Source organism: Neomonachus schauinslandi, chromosome 1, assembly GCF_002201575.2.
Source record: "Neomonachus schauinslandi chromosome 1, ASM220157v2, whole genome shotgun sequence".
Lineage (NCBI taxonomy): Eukaryota > Metazoa > Chordata > Mammalia > Carnivora > Phocidae > Neomonachus > Neomonachus schauinslandi.
The window spans coordinates 153,652,424-153,665,280 of record NC_058403.1 but is presented as its reverse complement, the minus strand read 5'-3'; the positions used below and the strand labels follow the sequence as shown (position 1 = coordinate 153,665,280).

Sequence of the window (12,857 nt, the reverse complement as noted above, 5' to 3'; positions counted from 1 at the left end):
TGAAAACTTCTGGAAAGGACTCACCATTCTAAATGACTAGAAAATTCATGATTCCTGGGAAGAGTTCAACATAACAGGAGTTTGGAAGAAGTTGATGGCTTTGAGGCATTCAAGGGAGGGAGTAACTGCAGACGTGGTAGAAATAGCAAGAGAACTAGAATTAGAAGTGGAGTCTTCGCTGTGCAGTAACTTTTTATCTTGATGTAGTCCCAATAATTTATTTTTGCTTTTGTTTCCCTTGCCTCAGGAGACATATAGAAGTTGCTACAGCCACTGTCAAAGAAGTTACGTGCCTGTGTTCTCTGCTAGGATTTTTATGGTTTCAGGTCTTACAGTTAGGTCTTTGATCATTTTGAGTTTATTTTTGTGTAAGGTGTAAGAAAGTGGTCCAGTTTCATTCTTTCACATGTTGCTGTCCAGTTTTCCCAGCACCGTTTGTTGAAAAGACTGTCTTTTGGATATTCTGATGGGTTAAATAGGTGATAGGTATTAGGGAATGTACTTGTCATGATGAGCACAGGGTGATGTAAGTGTTGAATTACTACATTGTACACCTGAAACTCATATAACACTATATGTTAACTAACTGGAATTAAAATAACCTGGGGAAAAAAAAAGAAATGGAGCCTGAAAATGTGAGTTGTGACAATCTCATGATAGAACTGGAGCAGATGAGTTGCTTCTTAATGAATGAGGAAATAGTTTTTCTTGGGATGGGATCTACTCCTGGTGAAGATGCTATGAAGATTGTTGAAATGACAGCAAAAGATTAAAAATATTATATATATTTAGTTGATAAGCAGCATCAGAGTTTGAGAACCTTGACTCCAATTTTGAAAGAAATTCTGTGGGTAAAAGGCTATCAAACAGCATCACATGCTACAGAGAAATCATTCATGAAAGGAAAAGTCAGTTGTTGCAGCAAACTTCATTGTTGTCTTTTTTTTTTTTTTTTGAAGATTTTATTTATTTCTTGATGAGAGAGAGACAGCGAGAGAGGGAACACAAGCAGGGAGAGTGGGAGAGGGAGAAGCAGGCTTCCCGCAGAGCAGGGAGCCCAGTGTGGGGCTCGATCCCAGGACCCTGGGATCATGACCTGAGCCGAAGGCAGACGCTTAACGACTGAGCCACCCAGGTGCCCCTTTTGTTGTCTTATTTTTAAGAAATTGCCACAGCCACCCCAGCCTTTAACAACCACCACCCTGATTGGGCAGCAGCCATCAACGTTGAGGCAGGACCCTCCACCAGCCAAAAGATTACAACTTGCTGAAAGCTCAGATAATTGCTAACATTTTTTAGCAGTAAAGTATTTTATAGTTAAGGTATTTACTTTTCTTAAGAATAATGATATTGCATGCTTACTAGAGCAAAATATAGGGTAAACATGACTTTTATATGCACTGGGAAATGAAAAAATTGACTTGACTCACTTTGTTGCGATATTCCCTTTATTGCAGTGGTCTGGAACAGAATCCACAGTATTTCTGAGGTATGCCTGTAGTTCAAATGATTCTTTCATTTACTAAGTGTTGAAATATTAAGGTGGTCTTCTAGCATCCTCCAGTATTGGCTAAATAGTTTTTATCATTATGAATTCTTGTATTTAAACATATCTAATGTGTTTCAAGACAATGCAGTTATTATCCTTATTAATATTTAAATGTTCTATCTTGACATGACCCTAGTAATCTCTTACAGCATCTTCGCTGTCTGGTATCACAAGATGTCCTAGTTCCTGCTCCTGCCCTGGAATCAGCCACTTCTCCAAGAAACTCTGGTTCTTTTTAGTGGGAAATAGTATATATGTGAGTGCTAGTGGAACTCATTGTTACTTGTTTGATTGTTTCTAGATTTTTTTTTTTTCAATAAATAGGATGGGAATTTTGAAGAAAAATATATCATGAGTTCATAGTGATTCTAATTTAGTTTCAGGACTGCATTTTTTACTACTTCTGTATGTCTTCTATCTCCTTCAATCAACAAGATTTCTAAAATCATTGAAGTTTCTTTTTTGCAGAGTTTAGTGTTTGTTCTTAGGGTATATCCCCCTGGAGAGAGATAATCAAATTACTATACTTTAAAGTCACTTGAAATAGTTAAGATACTAATTTGGTATATGTTTAGGCTCACTTACTTTGTTTTCAATGAAATTAGTTATTGCTACAAATACAGTGTATTCAAAATAGTCTGGCTTCCTTCTCTATTCCTTATAGCCTGTTCCTAACCATTAAAAATATTTTTTCTTATTATTTTTCCATTGCTGTTATTTTTAATAAACATTTCTAACTATATCTACACGTAGTGCTCTTTGTATATATACATGCATTGTCCAACTTGCTTTTTTCAGTTAACGATATATCATGGAAGTGCACTTGGGTGGCTCAGCTGGTTAAGTGTCTGACTCTTGATTTTGGCTCAGGTCATGATCTCAGGGTCGTGAGATCAAGACTCGTGTCGTGCTCCACGCTTAGCGAGGAGTCTGCTTGAGATTCTCTCCACCCCCCCACTCACTCTTTCTCTTTAAAATAAATAAATAAAATCTTAAAGAAAACAATATCATAGAGGTATTGCATGCAGAATTAGGGTAGTCCTCATTTTTATTTTTAAAGTGTTATAGTGGGGCGCCTGCGTGGCTCGGTCGTTCAGCGTCTGCCTTCGTCTCAGGTCATGGTCCCAGGGTCCTGGGATCAAGCCCCGCATCAGGCTCCCTGCTCAGCGGGAAGCCTACTTCTCCCTCTCCCACTCCCCCTGATTGTGTTCCTGCTCTCGCTCGCTCTCTCTCTGTCAAATAAATAAATAAAATCTTTAAAAAATAAAATACAGTGTTATAGTACCCTGTAGCATGGATGTACCATTGTTTATTGAATCTGTCTCATATTGATGAATGTTTGGATAGTTTCTGGTCTCTTGCAATGAATAATATTCATATGTCCTTTAATAATTTTGTTAGTGTATATTAGGGATAGATTCCTAAATGAGATCTTACCAAGTGTGCATGTTTTTCCTGCTAATTTGAGATACTGCTTTTATCACCTGTAAAGTCTGTTAAGTCTGTGAGCCTATTTGTAGATTTTTCAATTATGTTTTAACAGCTTTATTGATATAATTTACATATTATACAATTTATTCATTTGAAGTGTACAATTCATTGATTTTTTTAGTATATTTACATATATGCACAACCATCAGCACAGTTAATTTTATAATTATTTTCATCACCTCAGGAAGATCCCTGTACCCTTTTGCAGATACCACCTTATCCCCCCATATTCCCTAGTTCTAAGCAACCACTAATCTACTTTCTATCTCTATAGGTTTGCTTATTTTGGACATTTCTTACAAGTTTAATCATACAACATCTCACCATTTGTGACTTTTTTTTTCGTTTACAATGTTTTCAAGGTTCATTCATGTTGTAACATGTACCAGTCAGTCCTGTTCATGACCACATTTTTGATTGAGTGCACACACCACATTTTCTTTACTCATCAGTTGAAGAACATGTGGGTTTTTGCACCTTTAGCTATTATGAATAAGGCTGTAGTGAACATTGGCATACAGGTATCTGTGTCCTGGTTTAACTCCTTTGGATATATACCTAGGAGTGGAATTAACTGTTGGCCACTCAGTGTTTTTGTAACACCCTTCACCTTATACCTTCCCTTTTTTCCTGTGCTTCATAGAGGGTTTTTCTCCATGTTCTCTTCTCCAGTGGTAAACTGCTCCTTACGCTGTCCTTGCTAGCCTGGTTGTGGCAAGTGGGAGTGTTCTCTGTTTTTCTGGTCCAGCTTCAGTCTTAGGAGCCCTTGGTTCTTGAGTCTTAGGGATGAGGCTTTATCAGAGATCCTGCCTCTCCTCAACTATAGACCTCTAATCATCTGAGCCCAGGATGATTTTCTGCTTCTCCCTCTGAAGTAGAGAACTTTTTTTCTTTCCTCTTTGCTCAGCAGCAGTGAGTTTTTACCTGTGTCCTGGGGTGACAGTATTTGTCTTTCTCTCAGTAGCATCATACCTTTGTTTCTTACAAAAGTATGGGAAAAGAAAGGTTTGTGCCTTTCCTACAAAGGCAGCTGCTCCCTTCGTCAGACTTGTACAACCAAGAGATACTTTTTCCAATCACGAGTGTTGAGTGGAGGTTTGTGGAGAAAGAGCCTGTAAATGGGTCTCTCCTTTTGTGTCTGTGGCTACTAGGAATTATATATTTTCATGCTATCCCATATTCAGCTATTAACAAGTTAAATATAGTTGAACTCTTAACCCACTTGTATCACATTTTCATTTTCCTTCTGTCCTCTGCCACATGTGTCCTACTGCTTATGTCCCATCTCTCCTTGGGAGCATCTATCTTTCCTTAAATTTCAGGCTAGTTGATTATCCTACAACTGCAGCTTTCTTATGGATTCAAGAGAGATACGGTTCTATAGATTATTTGGCTTTTTCTTGTTACAGTGGGAGTGGTATTTTTTTCCAGTGTCTCCATCCTAGACAAAAGCTGGAATTTCTGTATAATAAAAGGTGCTGTTATTTTTAACTTTCATTTAGGAAACATTTCAACATTATGGGAAAGTTGCTTGTATAGTCAGTGAACTTCTTTGTACCCTTCACCTAATTTACCAGTTACTAACATTTTGCCAAATACACTTTATCACTATCTTCCTGCATATTTATACACCATTATTATTATTATTATTGTTGTTATTATTATTGAACCATCTGAGAATAGGGTACCCTAACCTCATGGCTGTTTATCCCTGAATACTGCAGTCTCCTTATTTTTTAAAAAAACTTGGTAATATGTGAAGATCTTTATATGTCAGTGATTATAATTGATTTGAAAGAATGCATTGGTACTTCGTATTCATTAAAATTTCTTTCTATCTGTAGGTATCATTAATGGGATTGGAAATTTTAAGTGCCTTTGTGGACAGATTATCAACACGATTTAAGTCCTATGTAGTAATGGGTAAGTTAACTTTATCTAAAAATTATTGTGGGTTTTGACATACTGACTTTTTTCCTCACTGTTTTTAATAGAATTGGTTCTCTGTGCAAAATGTAATTTTGTACAACCCAGAGATCTAATTAGCATTTTAGGTTGCCTAGACATAAAAGATTTTAAGCCTATTAAAAAAAAAATTTCCTTTGGAACCCAAAAAAAAAAAAAGCAAAAAACACACTAAATATACTGTTGATAGATTTTTACTTCATATTTTAAAATGTTTTACTGTAACTTTTACTTTTTTTGTAACATTAAAAATTTATAACTTACACCATGACTTTTTTCCATTTTTTCTCTTTTTAATTATTCATTTATTTTTTTCCCTTTTCAAATTTTTATTTCAATTCTAATTAACATACAGTTATTGGTATATTGGTTTCAGGAGTAGAATTCAGTGATTCATCACTTACATAGAACACCCAGTGCTCATAACAAGTGCTGTCCTTAATACCCATCACCCATCTAGCCCACGCCCAACCCACTTCCTTCCATCAACCCTCAGTTTGTTCTCTATCATTAAGAGTCTCTTGTGGTTTGTTTCCCTCTCTCTCCTTTTTTTCCTCCCTTCCCGTATGTTCATCTGTTTTGTTTCTTAAATTCCACATATAAGTGAAATCATACGGTATTTGTCTTTCTCTGACTTATTTCACTTAGCATATTATACTCTAGTTCCATCCATGTCATTGCACATGGTTAAGATTTCATTCTTTTTGATGGCTGAGTAATATCCCATTATATATATAGACACACACACACCACATCCTTATCCATTCATCAGTTGATGGACATTTGGGCTCTTGCCATAGTTTGACTATTGTTGATGATGCTGCTATAAACATCATGGTGCATGTACCCCTTCGAATCTGTATTTTTGTATCCTTTGGGTAAATACCTAGCAGTGCAATTGCTGGGTCATAGAGTAGCTCTATTTTTAACTTTTTGAGGAACCTCCATACTGTTTTCCAGAGTGGCTGCTCCAGTTTGCATTCCTACAATGCCACTTGTTAGACTATCTGTGACGGACCAGTTCTTTTGCTGCTAGTCTGTTGCAGATGAATATTTTGTAAAATACAATAAAAATAAATTACAGCAAAGTGAAAGGAAAAAAAAAGGCCCAATTTTTTATTATTAGATTCAATAAATAAAATTATTTTGGTCAGATTGTTTTTAAAATTTTATTTTATAAACACTCTTCAGTTTTTTTTTTTACCACAAATAGTTTGTAGACTGGTCCGGGCTGCCAGCCATACTTTGAGGTGCACTTACAGTAGTGTGTTTGCAGTACAGGACAGCATAGTAATACAATGCTTTTCTTTGTGTGGTGGTTAGGATTACAGCGTTGACTTTGACCTGTTTTCTAAACCTGAGTGACCTTCATGTGTCTTTTCGAGTGCTTTGATGAGTAGATTTGGTTCCTATTATGTAGAAATATTTAAGGGGGGGAAAAAAAGAAATATTTAAGGGAAACCTCAGATGTTTGTGATTTTCTTTTATGAGTTAAGTTAATGCTTCATAATGCCTCACACTTATTTTTGAATTATCTTTGGTCAACTTTTTATTCATGTTTGGTATAACTGTAAATTCTGCTGCTTTCTTCTTTTTATAAACTTTTTTGTTTAGCTATCTTTTTAGCAGAAGCATCTTAGTGAGTTTCCCTTTATTATTCCCTTTTTAATCAATACCTGGTATCAATTCATTCTTTATATGAATATCCTTTAGAAAGGTGATTTTTTTACTCTGTCAGTCTTCTGCTGAAAGATCCTATGATGGGGCGCCTGGGTGGCTCAGTCGTTAAGTGTCTGCCTTCGGCTCAGGTCATGATCCCAAGGTCCTGGGATCGAACCCTGCATCGAGCTCCCTGCTACGCGGGAAGCCTGCTTCTCCCTCTCCCAATCCCCGTACTTGTGTTCCCTCCCTCGCTGTGTCGCTGTCAAATAAATAAATAAGATCTTTAAAAAAAAAAAAATCCTATGATGTTAAAAACTATGCTCTGCAAACATATTTTACTTGCTTATGTATTTTCTTAAAACATTTTGAATCATTGTTTAAAATTACAACATTTTACATAAAAATTCATGCTTATGACTTGTCTTAAACAATTGGTCAATGTGGCAACCCTGATCTTCCACCCCTACGGGTACTTTTTGGCTGAAGTTTTGTCATAGCTTCTCTTTTGAATGGGTCATGAGCTTTCTGATTCATAAGTCGCTCCCATCTCCTCTTGTCTCCTCATAACTGAGATATCAGTTATGATATGGCAAGCTTGGAATACTGCCATTTTTAGAGCTGGTTCATTTTTGGCATTTTCTGTATGTCCCTGACTGTAGGCATTTATGTTTGTAACCCCTGCCCTGTAGTAGTTCCCTATTATTAGCTGTGACAGATAGTATTTTAGGCTTGACAGTAATTCTAGGTATTACGTATCTTGCTTATTTTTTGAACACAAGGAGGGCCAGATGGGATTTGATGCTCCGACTGCTCGTTATGAGGCAGTAGGAGTATTGGGACCAGAATCCTAGTTTGTTGCCTCCTAGGACTGTCCTGCTTTCAGAACTTCTGTTTTGCTGTCCTTTGGTGTTCTAGTTCTCTCAGCGTGTATGTCTCTTCTGCATCTCAGTAGCCTTATTTATCAGTGATCTTTAGCAAGTACTTTTTTCCACTTTAGCTAATCAGAAACTTGCTCAGTCTTATTAGTTCTGGCCTAATTTGTTCACGCTCCTGCAGTGCTGTTCTTTCTTTTTGAAATCCTCTCCTTGGGGCGCCTGGGTGGTGTAGTCAGTTCAGTTAAGTGTCCCACTCTTGGTTTTGGCTCAGGTTGTGTGATCTCAGGGTCCTGAAATTGAGCCCCACATCGGGTTCCACGTGGAGTCTGCTTGGAACACACACTGCCCCTCCACCCTTCTCTCTCTCTCTCAAATACATGAATAAATCTTGTTTTTTTTAAGATTTTATTTATTTATTTATTTGACAGAGAGCGAGAGAGCACAAGCAGGGGGAACAGTAGAGGGAGAGGGAGAAGCAGGCTCCCCACTGAGCAAGGAGCCTGATGTGGGACTAGATGCCAGGACCCTGGGATCATGATCTGAGTCAAAGGCATTCGCTTAACCATCTGAGCCACCCAGGTGCCCCTACATAAATAAATTAAAAAAAAAAAAAAGAAAGAAACAAGTCCTTTTTTTCTCTTTAAAAGATTTACTTCAGATTTCAGTATCTAGGAACTTTTCATATTAACCTCACCCTACACTGAAGTTTTCTTTACTCCATGATTCTTATACCCTTAAATACTTAATAAATTACATTAAGTTGCTTTTATTCATATTTCATATGTGTTCTCCATATATATACATAGGCTTATATGTAATTTTTTTTATCTTCTAATCTACTCTTTATGGTTACTTCTGTACATTAATGTTAGCCAGTATCATTTTCACTTTGAACCCTACATGTTCATCATTTTCCTTGATGAAACTTGAACTTGTTATTAGTTGAGAGTCAGTGTGGTATAATAGGAAAATTTTATCACTACTTTGCTACCGTATATTGCCTACTTGTCATCCATTTATTAGGCCTTATCTACTGTACATATGAGAGATTATCCTTACACTATTTTTGGTTTGTATGGTAGCTCCATAAGATAGGCAGTATATCTGTGTAGTCTTAAGGGGGTACAGTACTAAACTAAGAGTCCCAGGGTTAACTTTCTTGTTTTACCCTGTCTTAGAATTTAGCCAAACCATGTTAGGAGACTTTCTGTAAGAGGAAGAAATTGAATTAAATTATGTGTGGAAGGTGTTTTTTTTTAAATAATGTAATCCTAGATATATGTAACTTGATGTGAGTGATACTTTCTTTTGGTGCACTTAGGTTATTATAGCTATTTTTACCTTTTTACGTTAAAAGTGAAGAGATGTTTCAGGAAAATTGAGATTCATGTTCAGTTTTAGATGAAGTGCCAGACAGAGTATGGGCTCTATTGATACAGTTCTTTAATATAAAATACTTAATTTTTCTTTTGTGACCACATGTACTGTGGAAAAATAAGCTTTTCAAACAAAAAAATATATACAGTTTACTGATTACCAACCCTGGTTTATGATAACTGAATTCAGTAAAGGATCTCATGTTTTACAAATTTTAAGCAGATAGTTTTTTTTTTTAATTGTTAGTCACCATACGTTACATCATTAGTTTTTGATGTAGTGTTCCATGATTCATTGTTTGCGTATAACACCCAGTGCTCCATGCAGTACATGCCCTTCTTAATACCCATCACCAGGCTAACCCATCTCCCCACCCCCCTCCCCTCTAAAACCCTCAGTTTATTTCTCAGAGTCCATAGTCTCTCATGGTTTGATTCCCCCTCTTCATTTTTCCCTTCCTACTATCTTCTTTTTTTTTTAACATAAAATGTATTATTTGTTTCAGAGGTACAGGTCTGTGATTCATCAGTCTTACACAATTCACAGCGCTCACCATAGCACATAGACTCCCCAGTGTCCATCACCCAGCCACCCCATCCCTCCCACCCCCCACCACTCCAGCAACGCTCAGTTTGTTTCCTGAGATTAAGAGTCTCTTATGGTTTGTCTCCCTCTCTGGTTTCATCTTTTTTTTTTTTTTAAGATTTTATTTATTTATTTGAGAGAGAGAATGAGATAGAAAGAGAAAGCATGGGGGGGGGAGGGTCAGAGGGAGAAGCAGACTCCCTGCTGAGCAGGGAGCCCGATGTGGGACTCAATCCCAGGACTCTAGGATCATGACCTGAGCTGAAGGCAGTTGCTTAAGCAACTGAGCCACCCAGACACACGTCTGGTTTCATCTTGTTTCATTTTTTCCTCCCTTCCCCTCTGCTCCTTTGTCTTGTTTCTCAAATTCCTCGTATCAGTGAGATCATATGATGCTTGTCTGTCTCTGATTGACTTATTTCGCTTAGCATGATACCCTTTAGTTCCATCCACGTTGTTGCAAATGACAAGATTTCGTTTTGTTGTTTTTTTTTTTAAAGATTTTTTATTTATTTATTTGAGACAGAGAGAATGAGATACAGAGAGCATGAGAGGGAGGAGGGTCAGAGGGAGAAGCAGACTCCCTGCCGAGCAGGGAGCCCGATGCGGGACTCGATCCAGGGACTCCAGGATCATGACCTGAGCCGAAGGCAGTCGCTTAACCAACTGAGCCACCCAGGCGCCCGATTTCGTGTTTTTTTGATGGTTGCATAATATTCTATTGTATCTATATACCACATCTTCTTTATCCATTCATCTGTCAATGTACATTTGGGCTCTTTCCATAGTTTGGCTGTTATGGACCTTGCTCCTATAAACATTGGGGTGCAGGTGTCCCTTTGGATCACTACGTTTGTATCTTTGGGGTAAATACCCAGCAGTGCAATTGCTGGGTCATACGGTAGCTCTATTTTCAACTTTTTGAGGAACCTCCATACTGTTTTCCAGAGTGGCTGCACCAGCTTGCTTTCCCACCAACAGTGTAGGAGGGGTCCTCTTTCTCCGCATCCTCGCCAACATCTGTCGTTTCCTGACTTGTTAATTTTAGCCATTCTGACTGGTGTGAGGTGGTAGCTCATTGAGGTTTTGATTTGGATTTCCCTGATGCCGAGTGATGTTGAACACTTTTTCATGTGTCTGTTGGCCATTTGGATGTCTTCTTTGGAAAAGTGTCTGTTCATGTCTTCTGCCCATTTCTTGATTGGATTAGTTGTTCTTTGGGTGTTGAGTTTGAGAAGTTCGTTATAGATTTTGGATACTAGCCCTTTATCTGATATGTCATTTGCAAATATCTTCTCCCATTCTGCCAGTTGTCTTTTGGTTTTGTTGATTGTTTCCTTTGCTGTGCAAAAGTTTTTTATTTTTGTGAGGTCCCAATAGTTCATTTTTGCCCTGCTTCACTTGCCTTGGGCAATGTGTCTGGGAAAAAGTTGCTGCGGCTGAGGTCAAAGAGGTTGCTGCCTGTGTTCTCTTCTAGGATTTTGATGGATTCCTGCCTCACATTTAGGTCTTTCATCCATTTTGAGTCTGTTTTTGTGTGTAGTGTAAGCGAATGGTTCAGTTTCATTCTTCTGCATGTGGCTGTCCAATTTTCCCAACACCATTTGTTGAAGAGACTGTCTTTTTTCCACTGGACTTTCTTTACTGCTTTGTCGAAGATTAGTTGACCATAGAGTTGAGGGTCCATTTCTGGGCTCTCTATTCTGTTCCATTGATCTAGGTGTCTGTTTTTGTGCCAGTACCATACTGTCTTGATGATGACAGCTTTGTAATAGAGCTTGAAGTCCAGAACTGTGATGCTGCCAGCTTTGCTTTTCTTTTTCAACATTCCTCTGGCTATTCGGGGTCTTTTCTGGTTCCAACAAATTTTAGGATTATTTGTCCATTTCTTTGAGAAAAGTTGATGGTATTTTGATAGGGATTGCATTGAATGTGTAGATTGCTCTGGTAGCATAGACATTTTCACAATATTTGTTCTTCCAATCCATGAGCATGGAACGTTTTTCCATTTCTTTGTGTCTTCCTCAGTTTCTTTCATGAGTATTTTATAGTTTTCTGAGTACAGATTCTTTGCCTCTTTGGATTTATTCCTAGGTATCTTATGGTTTTGGGTGCAGTTGTAAATGGGATCGACTCCTTAATTTCTCTTTCTTCTGTCTTGTTGGTGTATAGAAATGCCACTGATTTCTGTGCATCGATTTTATATCCTGCCACTTGACTGAATTCCTGTATGAGTTCTAGCAGTTTTGGGGTGGAGTCTTTTGGGTTTTCCACATAAAGTATCATATCATCTGCAAAGCATGAGAATTTGACTTCTTCTTTGCCAATTCGGATGCTTTTTATTTCTTTTTGTTGTCTGATTGCTGTGGCTAGGACTTCTAGTACTATGTTGAATAGCAGTGGTGATAGTGGACCATCCCTGCCATGTTCCTGACCTTAGGGGAAAAGCTGTCAGTGTTTCCCCATTGAGAATGATATTTGCTGTGGGTTTTTCATAGATGGCTTTTATGATACTGAGGTATGTACCCTCTGTCCCTACACTCTAAAGAGTTTTAATCAAGAAAGGATGCTGTACTTTGTCATGCTTTTTCTTTAAGCAGATAGTTTTAATTGAAAATGCAGTTACAGAAAGAGTATTAGAATAGTTGGGCTACCTGGTCATCAGTTTTGCATCTTGTAAAATGGTATGCATCTCATACAGTGCTGAGAGAATAAAACATACCAGCTGTGCTTTAAACTTCTCCAATGTTTCACTGTTCATATTCCAGTCTGATCTATTCATTTGTTTAACAAATTCTTAATGTCTATAGGGTAAAAACACTGTTTTGGGTTCCTATAATTATCTATTGAATATTCATCACATTGAATGGTAAAATTCAGTGGTCGTTATATTATATACAGATCTTTAGGATCCTTAGACTGTTAACTATTCCAAATGCTTATTATGGGCTTAGCACAAGCCTTTTTTTTTTTTTTTTTTTTTTTTAACCAGTTTTACTTCATCCTCTCACTAGCCATGTGAGGTATAGGCCTGCATCCCTCTTTATTTTATAGACAAGGAAACTTCGAAATGTGGAGAAGTTTATATAATTAATAACTGGTAGAGCTAGGAATAAAATCTTATTCTACTTGACACCAAGGGAGTATGTGTTAAAAAGGAATTCTAATGCAAAAAATTCATGGATTTTTTAATAACTATAATAAAAGTTTATATAGTGTAAAGTTGTTTTCATTGTTTATATTTTATAAAATTTTAGTTTTTCATATTGAAGTGAGCCGTTGTTTGGGTCAACATATTAATTTTCTTTTTGGAGTTAAATTCCACCTCTCAAGAATGAAGTGGCTATTTTTTT

General features: G+C 37.2%; 1 protein-coding gene across 15 annotated transcripts in view; it reads left to right on the top strand.

Moving 5' to 3' along the window:
- Positions 1-12,857, top strand: part of CLASP2 (cytoplasmic linker associated protein 2) — a 183,368-nt gene that overhangs the window by 12,053 nt on the left and 158,458 nt on the right. For all 15 annotated transcript variants that reach the window (XM_044920799.1, XM_021677581.2, XM_044920794.1 and 12 more), the window contains exon 2: positions 4,885-4,963. In XM_044920799.1, coding sequence (XP_044776734.1) covers positions 4,885-4,963 — 79 coding nt within the window. The remainder of the gene's footprint in view (positions 1-4,884; positions 4,964-12,857) is intronic.